A 27,236-nucleotide genomic window follows, 5' to 3' on the forward strand; every position below is an offset into this window, starting at 1 on the left:
GTAGTGAGCATTTTGTTTGCATTTATTATGCGAGTAGTTGACGGTTTTGCATATTACAAAAGAGTGATTGTGCGTTTTTCTGATCTTATGTTATCTACGAGTATGAGAACACCTCTAGTAGATGTAGAACGTGTAGGTAATACATATTATTTTAACCCCAACGTGTAAGGCCAGCTGCAGCGTGCAGAATACCAAATCCTACTTGTATCTGGTAAATTAGAGAGGAAGAACCTAAAAACTAGTACAATACACTATTATCTGTCAATTAATCAATAATAACATCATCACGGGACATTGTTAAAACATGCTTTCACCGAACTGTTTGTTTGTCAGTTAAAATTATATGAAAAGGCTGAAAGTGGTGAAACTTAGATTACATTTTGACATCACATGAAGCACGTAGCGCTTGTTAAAAAACTGATTTATCTTCTTTCGTTTTCAGCAGTTGCAGCTCGGCTATAAACGCCAATTTAGCCACTTTTATTGGATTTCAGTTGGTGTCGTGTCTCGTCAGTTACTAACAAGTAAAACGAGACACAGCGCTATTTGATTCAGTAGGGTCGTCATACTTTGGCTCATATTTTTCACAAAAGAGATGGTTTACTCTCTTAAAAATCGTTAGTTTTTGGTACTTCCTTTTCCAGTTTTTTTTTATTTTACCGAATGATTTTAACAAATCCTTTATACGAAGTAGAATTATAGAGGTTCAATAACCCTTTTCAGCATAATTTCTTTTACTGTTTGAACCTTGAACTGAAATATAGAGTCCTTTTTAACGAATGAATTCAGGAATAATTTTATCACTGAAATTAACTTAATTTAGTAAGAAAGTTAAATATTTAGATAATTTACATTTATTAGTGGCATCTTTCTTTTAGGTAATATTTTCGTACCAAGAATCCTCAACCAGGAACTGTAATTTATGACAATAATTATGAACCTCTTATAACTGAGTCTTGGGCTGACACTGTGTAGCTTCAGGAAGAAGGTAAACCTATTTTAGCCCAAAAGGTGGAACCTACTACACCAGCTTCCACTACCGAAAAAATAATTCTAAACCAGTGATGTATTGGTCGGATCACATTCCGCGGCGCAGTGCAGCAGTGGCAGACGTTGTCCGTAAATCGCGCCGCAACGCTTTCTGCCTGGCGGCGGGACATGAATCAATCCGGGCATAACTATTGCACTGATAACCGTATTCTGGCACTGATTGCTGATTGCTGCTGAAATCGTCATAATGTTCCGAGTTTTACAGGCAGTCACGCAAAACTGAATAATTTATTAACTGTCACGAAAAAACGCTCATGAAACAACCATTGAATAAGAGTATGTAAAAGGGTAACTACTACATCAATTGAATTTACATATTACCAGATTCAATTTACATCTAAAAATATGTCTGATGTGCTTTAGAAAACGAATCAAAAATAGGTACGCGGGAATTGGGGGAGGCCTATATTCAGCAGTGGACGTCCTATGGCTGAAATGATGATGCGGGAAAGACTGATTAAATCCCCATCAGGAAAGTGTTTAGGACTAACCTACACCCTGATAGTAAGGAACACTTACTTTTGCCATATTGCCAAGCTGATTTCTTAACAGTTACCTAAGTACTCGATATCTAAAGACGCAATGGTTTAAGACGATGGAAGCTGTTCCACATTTCCAGAATAAGTGTACGTCATAGAGTGCCACTCATTAGCGCGCTTGTAATTAGTACCACTCCCGTAAACCGTCGATTCGTTCGATTCGATTAGTCGTCGCCTACGCTGAATGCTCGCACTCATATGATTTTAATTTTAAAGTTACAAAATGACCAATTAGCAGTATCTGTGCCTGTTGATAGCTCAATTTTAAACTTTTGCAATTTGAGCATTAAAATAGCAATTTCAAATTTACGTTTACAAATCTGAAAGAGAAGGTTTCACTACTTTTTGTGACACACTCCTTCTCACTCTACTTACCTAAAAGAAACCTAATTATTTTATTTTATTGACCTATTTCACATTATTTTGAATCAGAAGCGATCAATCAGAAGTGTTAAAATTACGAGTAGTTTCTGCCTATGCTAAGGATAAATATTCGTAGGACCTACCCAAAAGGCAGCTCGAAATTCGGTATTTACTCGAAATCAAGATGATTTTCGGTCTGCAAAAGAGATATTTGTCAAGAAGCTGCTTTTCATCTCCAGAATAGGCGTGCATCACGACACTGCCACTCATTAGTGCGCTTTTAATTAGTATTTTCACTCGCTACCGACTCGTTCCTCTGTCGCCGGCCCGTCGCCCGCCGCCCGGCGCGCACTTTCGTTCGCGTGAAACCGATCCGAGTCACTCAATAAATTCGATTTAAGTTCATAATTATTCGATTGTGCGCAGGATACGTCTCGCATCCATCTCGGATTTCTCACCAATTTCCATTACAAATGAGTTTTCAGCGTGTTTTAAGAGCAAAAATAAAATCATCAAGAAATATCGTTTCTTAATGATGTTTGGATTTGATGGACAAATATTAGTAAACAATATTGACAAAACACAATATTTGTCTTCGATTCAGCTCAGATGTCTGTCAAATAGCAAAGAATTTGGAGGAAAGTCTTTTATTCTGTCTCTTAATTGCCTTTCTTCTCGTTCGATAAATTCCTTTCGACGTATACAAGTTTTAACAATATTTTTACATAACATTGAGCCGGGAGCCCGGGACTAATGAAGATTTTAAGTTCCCAAATGCAATTAGAGGCTGAAATTAATCTGTGATGTTTACCCATATAATAAAACATGTTATTTCAATTTAATTTAATTACTTTGATACGATGGTAAATTGGTAATTAATCTAATTAGTGGTAAAATTGCATCCTCAGTTTTTAGCATTGACCTCTTGACTTGCACGATTACTGGCATTCTCTACAACATAATACAGGAATGTATGTTAGCATTTGCTAAACCTTTATTACGTCCGAATAAGGTTCAACATGCAGGAATGACATTCTGCTGACTGTACCCGTCCAAAAACAAGTAATTAGAGCCCACCGCTACATTCAGTGGTAATTAGAGATGCAAATAGTAGCTTGTATCGCGATAATTAAAACTGAACAAACAATCGTGTTCTGGAAACATACTGATCGAAGGATGGATCAGACCGCGACTACGAAATTTGGGAATCGTAGCAAATCGTAGGTCACCAATATGCCAGTTGAAGGGGCAAAGACAAGACAAATTGTGAGAAGAATTGATGGATATGATACAAAGTTTAGATATGGACGTCCAACCACTGCAGCTCCCGACAAAGATGCCAAAACCCTGATACAATCATCCTAAAGCACATGTCATGATTTTAAATAAGATATTATCAGAAAAAACGAAAAAATATTTTTAAATAAAAATAAAAAATATTTTTAAATTTCCACTGATGCGTTGATGTTTAATGTATGGGGAAACTGAATTTTGTTAAAAAAATACAGACTGTCTTTTATATTTTTTACATGGTGCATCTTGGAAGATTGTTTTTAAATTGAAATAAGTCGGGTGAAAATGCTCAACATAATATAATGTTCGATTTTATAATCCTTCCTTGAATTGAAAGATGTACCTACATACATTTTAAATTTTCATTAAAATATTTTAACTTAATTTATTTTATTATATTCCATATTATAAAACTAAATCGACATTTTAAGTATGTCTTATGACGGATATTATAAATCCAATTATTTCATATAGTACCTATTTTCAAACACCGTCAGTTACGTATGAGTAATCACAGTTACGCGGAATAGTTTTCCCGCAAATTAATTGAACTGAAACGTAGCGGTCCGGTCTGAAAAATAGTTCCGTGTGTTTCTCTCAAAAATCGTGTTCGATTTTATAATCCTTCCTTGAATTGAAAGATGTACGTACCTACATACATTTTAAATTTTCATTAAAATATTTTCACTTAATTTATTTTATTATATTCCATATTATAAAACTAAATCGACATTTTAAGTATGTCTTATGACGGATATTATAAATCCAATTATTTCATATAGTACCTATTTTCAAACACCGTCAGTTACGTATGAGTAATCACAGTTACGCGGAATAGTTTTCCCGCAAATTAATTGAACTGAAACGTAGCGGTCCGGTCTGAAAAATAGTTCCGTGTGTTTCTCTCAAAAATCGTTCCGATCGCCTTGACCGCGGAGTAGTTCACGATCGGCGATTATCGGCGCCGGCGCAACGTTGCTAACGTTCGCGTAGCGAGCTTCTGAATGAACTCTGCCATTGCGATTTGCGCCTATGTAGAGTCAACAGCACATCAAACTATACAGTTTTGTTGCAATAAAGCTACTATTACGACTAGGTTAGGTACATAAGTTACCATTTATATTCAGTTTCATGTCACAATAAATCCTGAAAAATACCTATGAAAATTAACGTATTCGGTATTCGTATTGACTTACTTTTCTATTATATCTTTAACTATAGTAATATTATAAAGAGGTAAAGTTTGTATATTTGTTAAATTGTAAGGGGTAATCTCGGGATATACTAAACCGATTTTAAAAAATCTTTCACCAATAGAAAGCCACATTATTGCTGAGTGTCATAGGTTATACATATAAAAATCCGAAAAATTCCACGCGGGCGAAGCTGCGTGCGGAAAGCTAGTCAATACTTTAAAGCGGTAGATATATGTACATGTAGGTAGTTAGCCATAGCCATAGAAAATAATAAATAATGAAAATGCTCTTTCGAGCTTTAACATAAAAAAACATAAATGAAACTCACGCATTCAGTTTTGATCTCACGCCACGAACTGAGTGATATCTTGCTGGGAGCCACGATGGTACTGTCCTGGAACAAACATAATGAAACGTTAAAATTGATTTTTATTAAAAACGGGACTTATCCCACCACTGCAATTCCTTCATTGCCAGAATCTACAGCTTGGACTCCAACGAAACCCAAACAGTGAAGGTTAATTAGTCCCGGGGGATAGCTTTTATTAGTAAAACAAAAGATATTCTTTATCATCTATACAGGGTGTTAGGTAAATGGGTATATGAGCCGACACTAGCCCATGTTAACATGGTCATATAAATGGTATGGTGAAGTCAGAAAATTGATATCATCATTTTAATTTTTTAAATTTTCATACAAAATAAATTTTATAAAATCCGATTTGTATGAAAATTAAAATAATTAAAATGAAGATATCAATTTTCTGACTTCACCATACCATTTATATGACCATGTTAACATGGGCTAGTGTCGGCTCATATACCCATTTACCTAACACCCTGTATACTTATAATAAATCTGTAGAGAGGTCAATTCTGTACATGAAATATATTTTCAAAACAACTATCAGGGGGTGATTAGTGATCGATACTGATGCCAGAAATGCAATCAGTAAAATTTTTGTCTGTCTGTCTGTCTGTCCGTCTGTATGTTCCTTATAGAAACAAAAACTACTCGACAAATTTTAACGAAACTTGGTACAATTATTCTTCATACTCCTGGGCAGGTTATAGTATACTTAGGAATTCCCACGGGAACAGGAATTAGCGGGAAAATCCTTTTGTATGAAAAATCTAAACCGCTTAAGTTAGACGCTTGAAATTTATTATGTAGGTACCTTAGTAAACTTAAAGCTTAGTTACAACAAGGAATTCCCGAAATTCCTACGGGAACGGGTATTAGTGGGAAAATCCTTTTGTATGAAAAATCTAAACCGCTTAAGTTAGACGCTTGAAATTTGGCATGTAGGTACCTTAGTAAACTTAAAGCTTAGTTACAACAAGTGATTCCCGAAATTCCCACGGGAACGGGAATTAGCGGGAAAATCCTTTTGTATGAAAAATCTAAACCGCTTAAGTTAGACGCTTGAAATTTGGTAGGTATGTAGGTACCTTAGTAAACTTACAGCTTAGTTACAACAAGGAATTCCCGAAATTCCCACGGGAACGGGTATTAGTGGGAAAAGCCTTTTGTATGAAAAATCTAAACCGCTTAAGTTAGACGCTTGAAATTTGGCATGCAGGTACGTTAGTAAATTTAAAGCTTAGTTACAACAGGATATTGAAAAATTCCCACGGGAACGGGAGTTAACGGGAAAAAACATTTGTATGAAAAAATCTAAATCGCGTAAGATAGATGAAGGGGTTAAAACGGGATCCACGCGTACGAAGTCGCGGGCGGCCGCTAGTCATCAATATTTGGCATCCTTTGGCAGTTTTCAGACACCTGAAAATGCGGATCAATACGCTCTATCGGTTGAATTCATCTAAAAATCGAATTTAAAAACTTCTCCGAGTTGCCGCGGGCTATAACCACAACGTACACGTTAATTAATCTCAAAGATAAGAGTTTAGTGATCGAGACCAGTTGGCATACGACTCGACATGGATATCCAATGGTCAAGTACACTTGACATTTTGAGCAATTTGCATAGCGGGATAACACTCAATGGCATCTGGTTGTGCTATTACATTGCTATTTCTATCTACCTAGTTATTATAAGACAGTTTTTTAACTGTCGCCTGGTTGAATAGTTTAAATGGGTACGTACTGCACTTTACTTAGGTTTGACTCCTGCTGGGGTCACATTGTTGCACAGTAACTAACATCTAACGTGTGATGATTGCCATCGGCTGGGTTGCAACATCTTACTTTAACTTTGACAAACGTCAAAAATCTGTCAAACTCCATACAAAAAGCACCGGTTATCGTTATAGTTACCGTTTAAGTTAGTTGATGTAACTCAGCCATAGTTTAAGCTCTGCTTAGTTTGTGAAGTTTGGAGCTAGGTAATTGATGTTATTGTTGGAGAAAAAAAAGTTTTTTGCTGCAAAATAGTCGTATATTATACAAGAACATAAAATTCTAATATTTACCATGATGTGGCGACGTAAATTATTTACAAATAGACAGAAATGCTTACCAAGTACCCACATAAGTATAATTAAGTTATTGTTATGCTGGTTTAGTCTGGTATTTATATCGCTAAACTTGTTAACAAATACATAGGTGAAATCTCGAATACCTAAAATATAAGTACTCGTACTGCCTATACCCATTTAGTCCACAGTCCAGTGCTTACAAAATGAATCAACCAACAATTATAATTTCAGTTAAAAATACTGTTTTATTTTGTTTTTAAGCATGTCACAAAAACATTATAATACGAGTAGAATAGGTGTACAACACAAACATTTCAACAACATACTGAATTAATTTTAATTGTAATGTATCTCAATCGAGTGTAGGTAAAATTCATCACACTAATTGCTGGAACTGCCAAGATTTTTACCAGGTGGACCACTGTACTAACTACCACTTCGAACCAACTTAGAAAATATCAATTTATTTATCGACCCGACCAAGTATGAACCAAAGACCCTCTGCTTGTGGCGTCAGCGCCACTGCGCTATCAGGCATCATAATGCTACTGCACTTACAATCGCTACACCAAGGTGCCACACAGGTGTTCTGCAAACGTGACTATAAACCACCGGTAATAAAATATAGCGGCCGATTGTGGAAGCGAACAATGGCCATCGGAAGCGGCTGAATGGCAAGGACGCGCCACCAAGGCGAGCGATAACACTTTATTAATTGAGACTTCGTGGCGTTCCCAGCTATTGACGACAAAACTTCTTCAATGTCTTTAGGCAAAACATTCGTGACAGATTAAATCTCGCGATCGGTTCAAGTAGTAATATAAATACTCGTACGAGTACCTACTGCAAAGGTAAAATGGCAATCGCTGATGCGCAGGTTAAACTAAGTAAACTAGTAGGACCACAAAGAATTTATCACGATGAAGATGAGATAGGTATGGATATGAACTGTTATGAGCTTGAGCATGAATATGTAAGTGTATGTCAGTAGATAAACCTTTTTAAAGTATTTTCCCACGCGTGTCTCGATTTCATCGAGATTTCATCGAGATTTTGAAAATTGTTTGACAAAGTTTCTGAGCTTTTTAGCTTATAGAAAATAAATAAAGAAATTAGTTAATATTTTAATTTCCTAATAGTGTTAATTTATTCAAGGCAATTATTGCTACGAAAGCCGATCCAAGAACATACAACATCCCTTAATAAAGAAGGTTTATAGCACAGTGAAACAAAACCTTTACCTTTTCAGTAAAACCTCTTTAAAAGGTTGCAAAATGTAATTAAAACAATGGCGCTAAAACATTACGCGTCCGATAAGGAGTGATAGGGGTCATAAAGCAAGCATCACATATGCGGTCCTTCAGCTGACGTAACGACCCTCGCGCCGAATGCTAAAACCGTGAAAGTGTGTGAAAGCGCGCACCGGCTGCGCGTGCGACGCGCGCGGCTGCGGTGACCAAGCAGTAGCGGACATGAAGGGCAAGAACACTAGCATGTTGGTGTCTAGGACGACTGTCGTTGGATCAGCATTATGTACTATACAGAGTATCATAAACAGCAAAGATTTTTTTTATTTCTGAATTACGTGACATATTTTCAATGTAAAATTGTTACTACTATTTTCTATAACTTTTTACCTAATTTCTATGAAAGGTTACATCCAAACTATTGAGTAACTGAAAAATCTGAAAGCCTCAATGCTATTTCAATCAATCTTTTACGAGAAATACCACTGGCTGGCACTATAACTCAATCTTTCTTTTGAGTATCTATGCAGCAAATATACAATGTAATAGTACGATATCTATCGACATGATCATATCAAAAGTAATATAAATTACCAACTTACATTCATGTAAGAATGTATCCTGAAATAGCATCAAAATTTGTGGCCACCCCAGCGCGAGCGGCGCGCGCGTCGCGAGAGCCTGCAATTAATTTCAAATTGTTTAGCCGTTAGAGATGATTGAAAGTGTTCCAGTTTCAGCGATCAATTTTCACTTTTCTGTGCAACCACTAACTGCCGATTAGCACATTTTTGTGTTTTCACTGCGTCACACGATCTTCCCAGTGATTTACTAGCGTGAGGTGCAATAAACAAAACAATAATCGAAAAATGTTTACAGTTAAAAATGTATTGGCGCTCTCTTTCATGAGCTGAATTTATAATTGTAAATTAAAATAAATACATTGATGCATCGAGCATTAATTTTTTTTATTACTTTAAGATTTTATTTGTGACAGATTACTTTCATGTATTATTGAGATTTATCTATTTTATAATAATTATACTAGGAATAAAAAAAGAACTATTTTCTTGAAAATACAGTATCATAATTATTATTTTTATGTGACTTAACGAAGGCATGTCCACCCACAACATGGACAGATGACCTAATAAAGATTTCAGGGAGCCGTTGGATGCAGGTCGCCTTTAACGGGCCAGTGTAGAAATCATTGGGGAAGGCCTATGTTCAGCAATTCACGTTTTATTATTGAAATGATGATGATGATCCACAACGAAAAACACAACATTTCATGCCCCCATTAATTCTAGTTTAACTAATTCTCGTCCACTAAACAATGCAATGTGACAATAATGATAAATTACAAAACGTACTGAATATTTTTCACATTGTGCCTAGAAAATGGGCACAATATAACAAATCGCGATAAAAATAAACTTGATGAAAACTATGTTTCGGTGTCAGCTGTCAAGCGCGGGCGCAGTGATTCACCTGACGTTGGTCGCGGCCGCGATATAGCTGTCAACCCGGCTTTGTTCGTGAGAACAAAGGATAAGTATAAAATGCATTGTGTCCGTCCACTATCAAAACACCATACAGTATACACACAGTTATTGAATAAAACAAATTGTGGAAAAATTGTGACCGTCACGTATTAGGACAAAATGTTCACATGTTCCAAATTATGATAATACGGTTTTGTTGACAATGAATTTCATAGTGCTTTCAAATGTAAAAATTATTCTTTTTATCTTATCGCAGGAGCAGGTAAACTTTTTTTAAGAGTACACACTATGAAAATAAGTAAGTATTCAAAGTTAAAAATCCATGCCTGTAAATTGCATAATACTCCACTTTGACAAGAAATAGCTAGAACATGACTAACATAAACAAAAACTTTTAATAAATGAGTCATCAAAATTAGGCTGCGTGTGAGCTAACGACACAGCACAGAACAGAATAATCAAGCAGCACCCAGCAAATAAGGACCGCTAAAAGCCGTGTACGTGGGTGTAAGTTTATATTAAACCAAATCTTATTCCAGTCCCTATTAGGTTATGTATCATATTTGATTCATTTGAACCAGTTAAATTACAAGCCTTCTTTGTGCCTTCTTTCTTTACTCGCTGCATGACTCATCCGGTCGCATACATTTTATTGGTCTTTTTATTGTTAATTTACCTTCACTCGTTACCTACAAACTTATTTCTAGGTAAAACAGTAGTCGATACGCAATATAACGAATGCAATAAAAATTAAATTACAAAATAAATCCTTTTCCAACAATAAAAAAAAAACAGAAACCGATTTCACCTGTCACGAATGGTTTTCAGCTTACCGAACATATTAATAAGCTGTGTTATTAAAAATGTATTACATTTTAAAGTTTCCGACATTTTAAGTCTCAATCATACACTTCAAGATTCTTTTTTCTTCATATTTGCCGTAATAAAATTAAATCCAACTGGAATTCTTAACTGATAACGCCATATCTCTACGCCAACATCATTCAAGTCATTAAGAATCTCGCAATGTCACTTAAAACTTCCATAAAAGGAGCGAAAATGTAATCCAACAGATTTACTGTAACACCTTCATCTCAAGTACAGATTTAACTGTAACACCTTCATCTCAAGTTGTACTGTCACCTGATAATGGTCGCTCTAGTCTTGCAACGCGCAATAAAACTAAACAGTTTGTAATATTGCGACGAAATTGCGCGCTTGTGAATTATTTCTTGGAATGCTTTATGTTTGAACTAAGGCGAAAACCTCACTTTGTTTAGGTTAGAGCAGTCAGAAATGAAATACCTAAATATTGTTTAGGTTAGGACAGTAAATTTCAGAAATGAAATAAATAAAAATCCAATCCAACAAATAACATTTTTTGGTAACAATACGCAAAATAAATTGATTATGCTGAAAATATTAATAATATATTTTTGTTGAATAATGACACCTGTCAACTACTTAATATTAACTTAATATTTTTACAAACGAGTTGCCAGCTTTTTAAAAGGATATGCAGGAGGTCTTTTTTCAACAGTGATACTCGTAAATTCAGTACTTAGATGAAACTGAAACTTGTAAGAACTTGAGAAGTTTTGTAAGAGGTCTATATTTATCTGTAGTTATTGAAATTCAAACGAAGTAGTTAGTAGACAAAAGTTAGTGCAACATGAACCTAGATTCACTCCGTAATAACAACCAGCACCGGTTGCCTCCATAATGTTACGAGATGTCTGTATACTTCTAACTTCTCAGAGACAACGGAGATTTATATTTCACGGATTTAACATTCCGAGAAACCTAATTAAAATATTTTCATAACTTATTCTAATGCGACTAATGCGATGTCACTCTTCTTGAGAAAAAAGAAATTACAAATAACCAACTGATAAGACGTTAAATTAAACTCTAAAGAACTAACCCACGTTAGCAGAAAAAATAAAGACATCAATAATGATATACCTACCAATGACAGCCAAGTGAACCTACAAACTGATTATACTTCTAGCAAAAATATTATGAAATGTTGTTAAAATTTAACTTAAATGGAGCTGCAATTCATCAATACGGTGGTATTGTGGGCCATATTGCTCGACCTCAGACATTTTTGAGAACGTCAGGCTTAGGAACATTCTAGTTGGATCAAAAGTACATTCGAAGTAAATGACGACAATCTAAAACACAGGGGCGACATTTCCTCTGTCTGCGTTGATGAATTTCAATGAAACCAAACAGTATTACGTCAAAGCGAGGAAGTCCTTAACATGCGAAACCATATCGTGTATTACGCGACCTGACAGATACTGCAACTGAATATAAACAGCTGTTGCTAAACTTTCATAAATGCTAAAGTTTGGTACTTTTAATTTGTGACCATTTTTATTTGCACCTACTTACCACATGATATCTGATTCGCCAAAGACTCAAAGTTAATAAAAATATTATTATAACTTCGGGACTTTTACCCTCGGGCTTAGCACTTGGATCGTGCACCCCACACTTTCTTCTCCACATTACGCTAATGTTGCTCGTCTCTACCTTTGACTGCCCATTTAGTGAGCGTATTCATAAACGACACTTGCTTAAGTGAAGCAGAAAATCGAACGTACAGCGTTGGATAGAGCTCTGTGATTGGTTCGTGTGTCACCCTGTGCGTCCACGCGCACTGTGAGACTTCAGAATAATGTTTGTGAATACAGGCGTAAGAATAGAAACCAATGAAATAAGCGGTGTTCAATAAGTTTACTGAAACGTAATAGCTCAATCGAATGCTAAATTACTGACCAAAATTATCCAAGACAAGGTAACCTTGCTGAAATAATACAATCATTACGAATCGAACCGTCATCGCTGCGCCCGCGCCGAACAAAGCCGGTAATGGCAGTGCCGGTTCCGCCGATTTGGCGCCGCAATGTTTGCCGGCAAATGGCCCAGAAACAAGTGGCTCAAGCACGAATCGTTGGCTTGTCATTAGTTGATAGTAAATTATGGTGTGTCTGAGCTTAACATTGTATGAAGTATCTGCTATATGAAAAAACAGGAGTTACTGTGTTATGCTTCTCAAATACAGAGTGTAAGTTGCGATTAAATGATCCACGACATCTGTAAGTACAAACATGAAAATAAGTACGAAACAAAAGTATGTAGTTGAGCGCGCACACTAACTCTATGTGATTAAAGTTGTGATGAAAAGCTCAATAAAAAGGGAACAAAATTTGCCATTTAGGTTTTGCCTAAAATAACCTATGCATCGAAGGCCCCTGATTTCTATACCCTTTTAATTTAAGAGAGATATTAATGTATTAGGTATGAAAATGTAGAGCTGCTTTCACGCTTAGTGACAATAAACAAATGGCTAAACATTTGGAAACACTGATGTTTCGTGCTTCTGTCCTAACGACCCCATAGTTTTAACAAGAGCGGTTTATGATTAACGCAACCACGCGTTTGATTTGGCTGCGTTTGTCACGCTTGTTAAAGCAAGGTTGTAAACTAAACTGGGCGTGAATTTGTGCTTCCATTTTTGAGAGGTGATGAAATCTAGTCGTAGTAATAATCATATTTTTTCATTGCACTATTGGTTCCACAATTTAACTGCAATTTTAAGGTTCCGTAGGTAATAAAAGTCCAAATTGCTTAATAGTGTAGTGCCTTAAAATAGGACAAACGATAATCTGTATGTATAAATCTGGCATTACATTCAAATTAATATTGATGTGGGTAATGATATACGTACATAATATTCAATTTACCCATTCGATCATAAAATGACTTGCAATTACATATCTATTCCCTACCATCATTACGTCTTCGGGTCAGTCCATAATGATGTATGTAATTCAACAAAAAATATCAATATAACCATGAGTTACCTAACTAATGTCATTTTACAATGGTGTTCGGTAATAAATAAGTTAAAGTAGTCCGAGGATTTCACGGCTCGTATTTACCTACGATTATGCTTCGATCGAGGCCAGGATCGATTCTTGGTCGGGACAGTAGTAGACTTTACTACTATTACTAAAAATAAAGACCGAAAGAATAAAATAGAAAAAAAAGACAGTGCAACATTAACCGTACCTACTGCACAATTTTGATGACTGCATTCTTTGATGATGATTCGATAAAGTCTATTATTTTGTAATCAACTTAGGCATATAACGAGGCGATCACAAAATTCGATCTTATACCGAATACCTCAAACGTTACAATGATAATGAAGTTTCTCAATGCGCAGTGGTTGGAAAACATCCTTCGATCTGACCTACACAACTCGAGCAGGACCTCAGGTCGTCGCTCCTTGTCCTCGATTTTCCCTCCATCTTCCGCATACCAACAGATACGGTTTGAGGACGACTCGGAAGCACGAAACATGGTAATGCATGACATATCACTACCGCAAACAATAGGATTTAAACTGGAATTAGAATAGATATGAAGATAAAGAGAATTTGTGACTGAAAACTTTAGCATTAGATCCATTTCAGTTAAAGTAAACAATAATACAGGAACCAAAAGAGCAGATTAAACGCTAAAATATTTATGTTACCTAACAATGTAATAATTTCGGAAATACACGACTATTTCTTGTGCGTGAAGTGAGGTATAAACAAGACAACGGATTATAGGAACTTGTCACTTTGCGAAGAGAAACGCAAAAAGCTTGTTTAATTCAATAGATAGTCATTTTTTTGTAATTGCAGTTGTATTAGTGGGTACTAATTTGTGTGATTGTGTTGTGACTGATTGTTGAAACAAACAAAAACTCGTTAACTTAATTCCACTCGCGATCGAGGAAGCGCCGCTGTCAGTCGCCGTCACTGTATCGTTTACATAACTTGTTTTGCTGAGTATCTACCAGTAAACTTCACATAAAAGTAATTGAAGCTTTGTTTTACACATATTTTACTGTCGCGCTAAACTCGGCGATAGAAGAAACGACTTGACTGTTAAATTATTGTGAACTAACGCATAAGTTTCACAAAGTTCGAAGCTTGAGTAGGTCTCGCAATCAAAACTACTTTTTCAAAAAGCTGATATCGCTAACATTAGAAATGATAGCTTTCCAACTGATTGATACAATCACTAATCTAAACATCCGTTATTAAATAGCAAATCACTCGAAGCAAACATCATGTTGTTAAAAGGTTGTTAAATCACACATAAAACTAAGCCAACAAAATAAAAGTAACCTAAAACATGACCTAATGAGGCTGTACGAGTATACCACATTCTCATTAACGGCCTCCGCAAATACCAAAAAACATCGTTGACTTTGACATTCCCAATTTTGTTAATCCGCGGATTTGGTCTTTGGTCAAACGATGCGCGCACGCATCTCTCATTAGACGGCATCCTCGCACTTGACCCGCTAGCCTCTTTGCTGATGAAAATGGTAATGATGATGCCCAAACAATACTGGCCTTAATAAATTCGTGATGTCTTCAAGCCACATCACTTGATGAGCTAGCATGTGGAATTGAGGATTAATGCACAAGTGCAACATAATTTAAAGTACTCAACATCTCGTCGTAATTTAGTCAATGCCTTTTAAATAATGTAAGTAGGTAGGTTCGTCTAAATATTTTGTAATTTAACTAAAATTTGAGTTTTTGTGATCTGTGGAAAATAAGTTTGTGAACACATACTTACTTACCTATCTTACGTAGGTACAAACAATATAGTAACCTAAACCTAGATAACAGCTATGTTACTAAGAAAATTTATTGCTTTAAAATTGCCAAGAATATTAATTAGCAAACAACAAATGCTATTGAAAACGCTAATTAAAAACATTCATAATTTACCTATAGCAAATTCGCATCCTTTTTGTACGCCAGATGAGCACAGTTACCTAATAAAAATAACTTCCTAATTTGCTCAGATTCACTTCTCCTTTCACAGTCAGATAAGGAATAATTAGCTCGGAACGGTAATTAGGACCGAAAATAAACTAATTATAATTGCAGTGGCTCAAACTTTCTGTTTCGGGCCCGCGGAGGTCATTGTCATGCAGAGCTTACGTAAGAGACTGGAGTTCTATAAGAATATTACGTAAGATAAAGAAGACTAAGGTCAAATTGACCCTAATAACAAAAGTAAATAGCAAAAGAACTGCAAAAATATATTTCCATATCTAAGGAAGCTTTCAGACAGAGGCTTAAACGTAGGTACTTATTTTTCAAGATTGCCGAGCTTTTGTTAGATTTCTTCAACTTTTTATGGTAAGAGAAATATACAATAGCATAATTTATTACGTAATATGTTAGTTGATTATAATTATTAGTAAATCAACATAAAATATTATGTATTTTATGGTTCCTGTAAAATTTATCTATGCATTCAAACCTGCAATTGAAAAGAATGTCTGATTCACACTTGAATCTACTCTTAGGAATAACGATTAAACTTAATACGAGATGGAGCTTAATTTCCAATCAAAGATAGGATTGAAATCGCTATGGCTCTGCTGACCTTAATTAGCTTTCAAGATTGCAAAGTTTATCGACCTAGCTAGCTTGACTATTGTCTAAGAAAACTACCCACTAAAAGCTGGGGAGAGAAAGCACACACAAACTCGTTCTTATTCTAGACTCGTAACGACAAATGTGGAATTAGGTAACCGAGTATAAATTACATATCTACATAATTCAGAGCATCGCATTTCTAAAAAGCAATCTTATTGCGAAGAAGTGCGTTCAGTGACGTAAGAGTGCGATAACAATCGGGTGACGCAACGCGACGCACCGCATGCGCATGTCGAAACGTACTAAGCCTAATTAGCTGGTGGACTCTTCCGGACTCCTTGTTCCGCATTTTGAGCGACTCTCAGGTGTGAAGCACTAATTGATCGGTTTCTTTTCGGAGATCCGTGGCAGTTTGTGACGCAAGCTAAGACACGAGAGCTTAATTACTTGGGTATTTGTTAATGAATAAGCATAGTTGACAGTCAGTTAGCATAGTGGTTAACGTGCCCCAATATCCCAACTACGGTTGCCAATTCTTTGTCACACACTTATACCTGTGCTTATACAATGTGATGTAGAGACCACTGCTTATCATGGTAAGCACTGTGGCATCTTATAGCTACTTATATGAGCATCACATGAATACTTATCTTTTAATTTTATTGACCATAACGGTACATAATTCCATGTCTGTGGCCTCTTCGTTAAAATTCTTGCCACTTTGTTGTAAGTTCGGTTTGATTCTGCAACACGTAAGAGGCACTACTCAATTTGTTCATAGGCCTAAAATGATGTATGATGACGAACGCAAATGACCAGCTGACCACAAAATGTGACCTACAGGGCTATAATCTAAAACCAATTGCGTGAATCTTACACAAACCTTTACAATGTACGAGTAAGCCAACATTGTCATCATAATGATGGCAACAAAACAACTTAACCTTGTTTAATATACCACGCAATTTTGTATACCCATTCTTATAAGATACACTATACAAGAATGCATGGTAAATTCAGTGAACTGCTCCTGAATCGAATGTGCCTACTACTGCTATTTCTATTTATTTATATTAACCGGCAGACAGTGGTGACTGAGTTTGTTGCGGCGCTTCTTCTCAGCACTTGCCAAATGTTGGTCTCGAAGCGCTGGTAGGGTAAAAAGATTATGAGACATGTAGAGGCTCCTTAAGAGCAAAATGACGATTTGTAAGAACTATTTATTAGTCTAAACAAATAAAGAAATTTTGACTTTGACTAACCCCAAACTAACGTTACTAAAATAATGATTTCAATTAAGTAAAACAATACAGGTTAGCGAAAACAAGTTCCGCAGACTATTTTTATAATGTTTATAGCCAGTTCAACTTAGAATCAATCAAGTTGTTTTTCTCTAGAAAATACCGATCATTGCTCGTCCTTCGCTTTGTATGAATACGAATAGTAACTAAGTATAAAATACTTTTGCTAATCACACTTCAAATCCTTAAAATTCATCATCATCATTTCAGCCACAGGACGTCCACTGCTGAACATAGGCCTCCCCCAATGACTTCCACATCGCACGGTTGATAGCGGCATGCATCCAGCGCCTTCCTGCTACCTTTATCAGGTCGTCGGTCCACCTTGTGGGTGGACGTCCCACGCTGCATTTTCCGGTACGTGGCCTCCATTCCAGAACCTTGCTGACCCATCGGCCTTAATCCTTACAATTAAAGATCACTAAAACCGACGTCCTCCCTTTTAAACGGTAATCATAGCATCGAATCCTACTCTTAGTTCATTTCGACTCATTTTGGCTCATAAACATATTTGTTAATCGAAGACTAAAGGCTAAGACTCATCAAAACGTCTTAAAACAATTCCCTTAGATAAAATCCGATCTCCAGTTTCATATAAGAACGAAACATGACGTGCATACATATCGAGTAGACAACAAAAGGTGCCAGTCGTACAGGCGCAAACATGTAGAGTCAGCAACAAGATAATAAGCAAATAGCATAAAGTTCGCCTTATGTACCGTGGTTTACGTGCATAAAAGTTTTAAATAAATAAATAGAACTTAAGTAGAACTGCTTTCAAGATACCCCGTGAAGTATTTACCTATCAGCAGTGACGTACCTTACAATTCTCCTTATAAAAAAAAGGAAAATGAAGTACAAATTGGGAAAGAAAACCTACAGCTCATGGTAGAGGCTTGGCACAATGATGTTGAATTCTAAACACAAGACGTTTTTCTTAAATATTGCACATACGGTGCAATAACGTCATTTATGCAAATAGTGGTTTTTTTCTGGGGAAGCATTTCAAAATTCAACATCCTATGGCCGGTACAGTTCTCCTCAACTAAACAAATAAAATGATAATAATTTAACTAAAACTTTGAACTTCATTTTAAAGTAAAACCAAACATCTTACTAATTACTATAAAAAAAATCCTCATACTTGGTTCAATTTTGTCAAAAATTGCATAAGTGACGTTATTGTACCGTATCGATTATGTTAAAAGATAAAAAGAGATTGCAGAATGCAAAATAAGCATTACTTTATCTTTTAATACATTTTAACAACAGGTAAAGGACAAATTGGGCATCAGTTACAATGATTTGGACAAACAGATATGACACAGGAGAGATATCAATGCAAAATGCTAATCTACCGACAAGATTTATATGATAAAGATGCAGAGACACACCCATAAACCGTAGGTTTATGTGTACTTTGTAAAAAACAATAAAGATAACAATATACATAAATATAATATAGAATTTGTTTGTCCATTAAAAAAGGTCAAAAGTGTCGATTGACGTAAACTTGTTTGCTATGATTATCTTGTACGAAAATTTAAATTTTCCGGCAACACCTTTCTTAACTGACTAAATAATAAACTTCCAAAACGATTTGAGTTTTCAGAACTATCAATCGTGCCACTATTGTACTAATTATAGGAATGGTAATCCAAAAAATACGGGCGTTGTAAGAGCGACTAGGCTATGCACCCGAGCCGACTTCTGTTGCGATCATTTTTCAGATTCGACAAATATGCAGAACATAAACACCTATTGAGTAGTCCCACCGGCATCTTGAGAACATAAGTAAATAGAAATGTTTGACTTGTTAAAGTACTTTTGTTGCTGACTCTCCAAAGGATTTTCCTTGTCCTAAGATGCTCACGCGCAGCGAGGCAGTCGGCAAATGGTTATGCAAATACACATGAATACACAACACACAAGGTCGCACAGGGACCATAAAACACTGTACCGCCAGTGTTTTGTCGTGTACAAACAGTATTCTACGTAATTCTACACCACAAGGTAGCTCTTTGAAAAGCTTTAACATTGTTAACTTGGCTAATGTTTAAATAACAAAAGAAGATCGCGAAGAAGCGCATAAATGCATTGCAAAATTGAAGTTATTCATGGCACGAAGTTATAAGTAAGAAAAGATGTATTATTTCTTTATTAGAATTAGTTGTAATGTTCTGTGGTTATACGTATGTATCATAAATTCTATTGTTTTAATACTGCATGACTCAAGTTTCTTATGAATTAGAATTACGAGTTTTGCTGAAAAATTTAATTCAATGCAGGTACTTATACTTTATCATCTCATTGTGAATACATAACGGTGAATATAACATTATGTTTTCATCAGACAGGCATACGTATATTTTTGTAGCGAAATCGCCCATATTTCAAGTACATAAGATGCCACAGTCAGCTTGACATGCCATCGTCTGTAACTAAAGCTCATTCATTGTGCCCTCTCAACTGTATGCTAATGAGTGTTTTAATGCCCACATGTTCGCATCATAGTGCTAAAACACCGGACAAATAAACGCAAACCTGATGCCCTTCGAAGGTTTAAGTTTAAACCTGTACCGCGCTGTTGGGCTTTTTGCATTTTAATGCTAGATGTTTCAAAAATGATAGAAAGCATGAAAAAATTTATGGAATTGATAGTTTCGGAGTTCATTTTGTCGGAATAGATTTTTAGCAAATTCATCTTGCTATAATAAATTGAGTCCTTAAAAGAAGTTTATTGAATTATTGCACCATCTCAATCAACCAACGTGGTCTAAGATTGTAAGACATGTACACCTGAATATCATAATATTGTCCCCGTTGTTTGTCGAGTCTGCAGACAGAACAATACTTTTATTGACATTCCTTTATCACTGCACAATGGCAGATGCACAAGCGCATGTAAACTCAGCCATTTTACACATTTCACTGCACTTTTCTAGAATGTTCTCTAAAAAGTAGATAAATTATTGAAAATTGCTTTATGCAATGTAGAATGTCTGTATTAGTCAAAAACCCAGACGCTTAATGGATATAAATATTCAAAGTCATACAATTTGTATTAAAATACAAAGCTATATGAATTATTACTATCATTAGTTCGAAGAACATGGGAAATCACACGAGCTCTACATGTAGATCTTCCTAACGATGCAATGGCTAATTCTGTGGTCCATTAAGAAACCGCAGAGGTTTTTTATTTAGTGCATAATTACTGAAGGCCAATCGTTCAAAGTTTGTAGGCCACCCAACACTTTCCCTAAAACATGTTTTTCATCAACATTTCTGTTTGAGCCTTGATTTTGCAATTAAAAGTAAAAAGTATAATGGTCATGGGTGTGGATAATAGTTTTAATTGCCATTTGCCACGCTTTATTACTCCGGTCCAGTCAAAGTAATCAAGTGTTTAATTTCTTTCTTCTTTATGAATCATCCAACCTTTAAATCCAAAAAAATATGGTCAGAGGTCATAGTTTCTACATTTGGCATAATCGATCAATCAATGATCGCAGAAAATAAACAATAAACTTAACAACACTATAAACCTGTACACTTCCGTGTTAAAATTACACAAGTAAACTTTGGGCAGCTAGATAACGAATCTGCGAGATCCCGAGTTATTGTCATTACCAGCACAACCAGAGCGGCAACAATCATTAGCGTGGAAGTTGCGCAAACGCAAACGGAGCGCACCTTACTCGTATAATTGCCACTTCTGGGGTATCCTTGGACTATACAACAGTTGGAATAAAGATGCTTTTTAAACTTAACGTTGCGTAAGACCACCAAATATCGTACAACTTCATAGACAAATTAAACTGATTGTCTAACGAAAAATATGGCTCCAACCCTCAGAACCATATCAAATCAGACGCCTATAGACAAGACTAGGATAAAATAAAAACAGGCATAGAACTTACCAAGAAGGTAGCTAGTGTCCTTGATTTTAAACTGCTCGAGAGTATAACAATATTATACTACTTCTCATACCAAAAAAAAAACATATATTTTCATTCAATCCCAATGTCTGAACTCATTTTTCTGGTGCGTTCATTCACGGTTAGCAAGTTGCGCTTGCACAGTCTCGATTCGGGACGGTGGCGGTGGTCCACGGGGACTCCATTGTTCGTGATCAGAAGCACATAAAAATATTTCCTAACTACCCTTTGTTTTGCAACTGCATCTGTGCGTCCGTTGCGAAATAATTACGCATGTAGGAAACACGCTATGGTAATGCTCATGGCTTTGTTGACACATTTCCCTAATTGCTCAAAGGTTCGGATGTTGACATTTATTAAGTCGTTATGTCTTGAAGACCTTGGAGATATTTGCCATGTTTTGGGTTTTCCAATAATAATAAAAATCCACTTGATATCAAGGTAAAGAATGTTTGAAAACGAAATTAAGTCGTTGAGAGGCCATGAACTTTGCAGATTACCTAGCCACATTTCCATCACTGAAGCTAATTCTAAATATCGAGTAAGTTAATTTTTCCAGCAGTTTTACAGAATTATCAACTGGTTGTAACAACGCCTTTATGTAGTTTTCAAAGCAGAATTGTAGTAAAATGATCCCATAAACAAGACAATTACCACCTCTCTTTCTGTGTAGCCGAGATCTGCAGCTTCACCGTCAATATCGCATACGCTAATGTCAGGTTAACTTTCTTCAACATGATTATCCGCTTTGGTATTAGCTAACAACTATAATTCAATTGTCTCCAAGAAAATTGCGCACTCATACTTAGTCACTTACATCACCCGAAGAAAGCATGTCTCTTGCGATGGTACAAGCGCGCCATGCATGTAGGGAGGGCCCGTAGCTTGTTGTATGGGCCAAGGAGTGTCTAGCGAGAAGTGACGTCATTGGTTGATTGAATCTGACTCCATAACGCACATGTGGTTAGTGCACAGGGTGAGATAATCTTAATGCGAGGCAGACAGTCTGAAGGTTAAAAGGATAATTTGATCTTTCGAATCGAGGTCCAAATGTCAAATTACTGAAGCACATTTAAACCTCCTACTATGGGTTCTGTCCCCGCAAAACCGAGGAAAACAGAAAGTTAACAAAAAAACATAACCCTCCATCTGGCGCAGTGGTAATCAGTGGAGCTCAGAAAAAGCAGCACGAGTCCCTAGAATTATAATTAACTCTACTGAATTACGTGTACTTAAACGAGTAACGATTAGATTTTTCCAAATAACTAAAATTAAATCACTTAAGAAAGCCATTTAAGACAATGAGGGCCCATATTATTACCATCAAAGTTCCGTTATTTGCTGTCGTCGTGAGAAAACGATTACTAATGTAATCGATTCAGTTATGTTATTATAATAATATTTTTAATTAGACCTGAATGTCAGTGAACCGTGCCGCGATCGAAACGTTGAACTGCCTCCTTTCCTTTCTTGCATATTAAAAGCCTGAGGCCTTCCAACAGGACAAAACGAATAAGAAACACGCTGTATGCGCGGGCGCCGAATACAGCGTCGCGGTTCACTGACCGCGCTGATGAGCTGGACCGAATGTCCTAGGAGTGCCACATCACATGCGACTTCACAAGCGAATCACTGTCGCTTAGATAGTACACATTTGTTTGAAGATTTACGATCTGAACCGAAATACTGTGGTAGAGTCACTTTAAATTTTAAATGACACTTAACAAAAATCTTAAAACATACCTATATTTGCCCGAGAGTAAGTAATCATGAATCCTATTTAAACAGGACATACATAAGTAGTTAGATAAAAAATTTAGGGTAGGCCTTTTAATACCAACCAAGACGATAGACATTAAATCGCTTCCCTATGACCACACAGGTATAAATTCTGATACCAGAGATATTGTAACCTGCAAGAAAGAGAATCAAGATTCAAGAAGCAATTAATGCATAGTCAGTCGAGGTGTTAAGCAATCAACAATTTAATGTGACCAAACACATATTACCCACACAGAGTTTATTTTTACGAGAGCAAACAAAATCTCACACCAAAAGGAATATGTTGCATCATAATGGCGTTAAGACAAAAGATTTTGCCGAAAACCTGTCCGACCTGGGCTATAAGTCTTGCGCCTGCGCTTTCAAGTGGCAGGGCTGTCACCTCACCTTCCCCAAGAAGTTTACTACAAAAAGTATTTTATGAGCGCTCTCATTGTTAAATAGGTAAATTGATTGCTACTAAATAGGAAAACACACACGAGCAAAACAAGAAAGACATGAAACAAAAGCTCTCCATTTATTGCCACTTGAGATTTCATTCAATATAAATTACGTTAGCCAGCTGGAAGCGAATTCTGTGCCAAACGCTACCTTTTAAGAACTCTTTTTTGCTAACTTTTAATTGAATTTTACTATAATTATTACTGGCAGATACTAAGGGTGACATGTATAATGAATCACCTGTAATAGAGTTCTTTCTAATCTAGTAAAATCCGCATAAAATTTAATAAAGATGAATCAAAGTCGTCTTAAGGTCAAATAAAGAAGCTTTTTAGTTTTTCTGTAGAGTCAACCCTAAGTAGAGAAGATGACTTTCTAAATGCGGTTGACGTAATTGACGCAACGCGTGAACACGCCCATCATTGTGGTCATCTGCGATGTTTGCACACCTGCTTTCTACTGCAGTAAGCGGATGTGAATCAACCAATCCTCGATTGATTGTCACTAGAAGTGCCTTTTTCCTGTAATGCGGATTTCGCCACGCGTGCGGATCTGGTCCGCGAGCGACTAAAATCAAGCTGCTAGTTGCATGCAGGACAAAGATTTCGTATTATGTGCTCGCAGCCAATCCGCGTTCAGGGTGCGTGTAGTCCGCGTAATGGGAAAAACATGTAAGAATTAATTAAATGCAATCAGCCCGCATGCGGATTAAAAGCGCACGCGTGCCGAAATCCGCATTAAAGGAAAGGCGCTTAATCTGTTTTTGTTGACAACCCTGTTGTGATTGGATAACTAAATCCAGAATTAGAAATGTTAACCTAACTTGAAAAAATCGAACTGCCCGCAAATTAGTTTGAGATGCGACTCTTGGCGCTAAAAATTAAATAATTGTTAACTATGTTTTGTGATTGATTAACGAGATCCATGTTTAACAATTAAAGTAATTAATTAAGCCTTTTTGCTTTTTTAGCTTTGTGTTTTAATTCTGAGATACAACAAGTATCTACGTGTAATGATATAGAATTAAAAAGATCATTAAATGCTTCAATCAATCTACGAGGCAAATGCACAAGCCGCGCAAGTCATAAAAAAGCTATCTAAATAATAATTATTAAAGACAGCTCTATAATAAGACGTCCAGTAGTGCAGTGGCTCGATGAACCTTGAAAACACATTGGTATCCAAAAATCAAATTTCTTTATTAGCAAACCCTTTTCAGGGCAGTGAAATCCCTTGGCCTGCAACCACTTCAGGATAACATATCGGCTGGTGTACATCCGCCCGTTCTGCGAACATCTGTGCGAGGGACACCCGGTCAATCCATAGGACTAGTCTGATACCTCATTCTTCATATCGTGACCATGGCGACTTACATTATTTCCTTATGTATTCTGTGCTGCCTATAATAATATCTTTATGCTTGTGACTACATGATGCAGCGTCAACAGAGAACCGTGACAGACTGGCATACATATTTGCACATGTATCATCAACTTGACATAATTTCCACCCGACTATGTTTACTTCGATCAAGATATCAATGCGATGCAGTCGAGTGTCATGGAAACTTACACAGTACAAAGTATTCATCTATTAACATTACCAGGATGTTAATAGAACGTGAACGTTATCAGTCCACTAATCTTGGCTTGATCACATAATAAAATGTTAAACAAGAAAACGGAAGCGATGGTTTGAAAAGTACAGCCATAGATTGTAAAGATATGTACATAATATACATCAAGGTTAAGACCCTTGAGATATAAAACATCATAGAGAGAGATAAAGGCTTTCAGTAAAAATTATTTAAAGATATTTGAAATTTTCGTCAAGGCTTTTGGTTAACTTTAACAAATAAATGGTAAAGTTTCAAAATGTATAAGAATATCAAATGCCTATCTAACTTTTGTATTATCAGTTAACAACCTAAAAGTCATACGCAAATAATAATCTAAATTAATGTCAAAAGTTCACTTACCTCAGCAGATTCGCACTCGCTCTTCAACATTTTGGAAACAGCTCTCAAATCATATACTTGATCACTTGATTGTACTTATTCAGTTTATTTAAACCCTGAAATGTCCAAAACTATCTTCACTGTCTCTCACATTATACACCACTGCATACTGAAGAAAAACTGACAGATAAAAACGCGAGCTGAATAGACTTGAGATGATAGTAGCAAGATAAATGTATCAACGCTGACAAATACAATTCTTTCATAAACATCTTATCGGGACAGCACTTGAGAACGCTCGCAATGTGATCGGTAGCCATAGTTTTTTTAACCTGACGAGTTGACGACTGATAATATTAAAAAATAAAACATGTGGGTAAGCGGGTATTTTAAAAATAAGTGTCAACTACCAAAGAGAAACATAGCGAAACTTACACCCGTATTCACAGACATTACTATGAGGTCTCACAGTGCGCGTGGACGCACAGGGTGACATATGAACCAATCACAGAGCTCTATTCAAAGCTGTGCGTTTGATTTGCTGCTTCACTTAGGCAAGCATCGTTTGTGAATACTGGCGTTAATCATGCATAGATGGCAGCATTGTTTAATCCTACCAACTTGAGAACACGAATCTTTCGGGCGGCAGTGGCGCTACCTACGAAAAACTTTTATACGCCAACTTGGCCAAGTATTAATTACAAGTTTACAATTCTCTTACCTTTCAGACATGGCTCTAGCTTCCATTACTTCCACAGTCGGCTAAGACGATCGAAAGAACTTCCTGCCATTGCTCTGCCATTCTTCCTCAAAAGGGCTGCTACTTGCCTGCACTGCCTCCATGTAGGGATGTCGGTCGATTTTCAAACGGAAGCGACGAATACATCAAGGCGCTCTCGCGCATTGAGACATTATGGCTTTATGGGCCAGGCCGGAGATTAACACCGATCGAGGAAAGTTAAATGAGCAATACACATTGCAATTGAATGCCTTTTGGAAAAGCTGTAAGGAAATTAGTTCTCCCATAATAGATACATCAACTCTCTCTCTCTTCATCTATTTTACTATCTAATTATCTATGTTTTCATTTCAATTTCAGTTTATGGCTTAGCATTAAGTAATTAACTTCTTACATACATATTTAAAGACCCTTTTAAACTTAATTTCATGGTCACTAACGTAATCATTACTACGGATTGCTACCATTGGACGGAACGGGATGCTACCATATCATCTCACCCGCAAGTTTTCTCAGTTACTCCGTGACCATGGCGCTTACTTACAACAGTGCCGAAATATCGGAAACTCAAAATTAAGGTACTCGTACATGGTAGCAATCCCGTCAGTAATAATAATTACCCTGAAGGTTGTCCCATGCTCAGCCAATAAATCTGAAATCCCATCTTTCGTGTAGAAATTCACACCCACATAAGGCCTCAGCCTCGAACTTAGCGGGCAGCGGGGCGGGAGCGGCGGCGGCGCTGGAGCGGGGCGGGCAACGCAGACCCGTTCTCGAACGAAACAAGCGGGCAGCTCGCGCGGCGCTTTAGCGGCGAAGTGTTGTGTTCGGGGTTGTGTTGTCGAGATATTTGTTTTTATTCGCAGTCTGAACAACGGCGACAATTTTATTTCGATTCAAATTTATTCCTAACGCTCGATTTATTGTGGGCAAAAGAAGGAGTGCGCTGCCCGCTCGTTGCCCGCTCCCT

General features: G+C 36.5%; 3 protein-coding genes across 3 annotated transcripts in view; 2 read left to right on the forward strand and 1 right to left on the reverse strand.

The window, feature by feature from the left end:
- Positions 1–25,684, reverse strand: part of LOC135076984 (rho GTPase-activating protein conundrum) — a 127,730-nt gene extending 102,046 nt beyond the window's left edge. The window contains exons 1-2 of the mRNA XM_063971532.1: positions 25,549–25,684; positions 4,770–4,835 (exon numbers count right to left, since the gene is read on the reverse strand). Coding sequence (XP_063827602.1) covers positions 4,770–4,835; positions 25,549–25,578 — 96 coding nt within the window. The 5' untranslated portion in view covers positions 25,579–25,684. The remainder of the gene's footprint in view (positions 1–4,769; positions 4,836–25,548) is intronic.
- Positions 1–27,236, forward strand: part of LOC135078003 (14 kDa phosphohistidine phosphatase-like) — a 516,815-nt gene that overhangs the window by 457,053 nt on the left and 32,526 nt on the right. The window lies entirely within an intron of this gene.
- The window catches only part of LOC135077259 (unconventional prefoldin RPB5 interactor-like protein), a 250,827-nt gene that overhangs the window by 132,213 nt on the left and 91,378 nt on the right, over positions 1–27,236 (forward strand). The gene's annotated exons all lie outside the window — the stretch shown is intronic.

Source organism: Ostrinia nubilalis, chromosome 1 (assembly GCF_963855985.1).
Source record: "Ostrinia nubilalis chromosome 1, ilOstNubi1.1, whole genome shotgun sequence".
Taxonomy (NCBI): domain Eukaryota; kingdom Metazoa; phylum Arthropoda; class Insecta; order Lepidoptera; family Crambidae; genus Ostrinia; species Ostrinia nubilalis.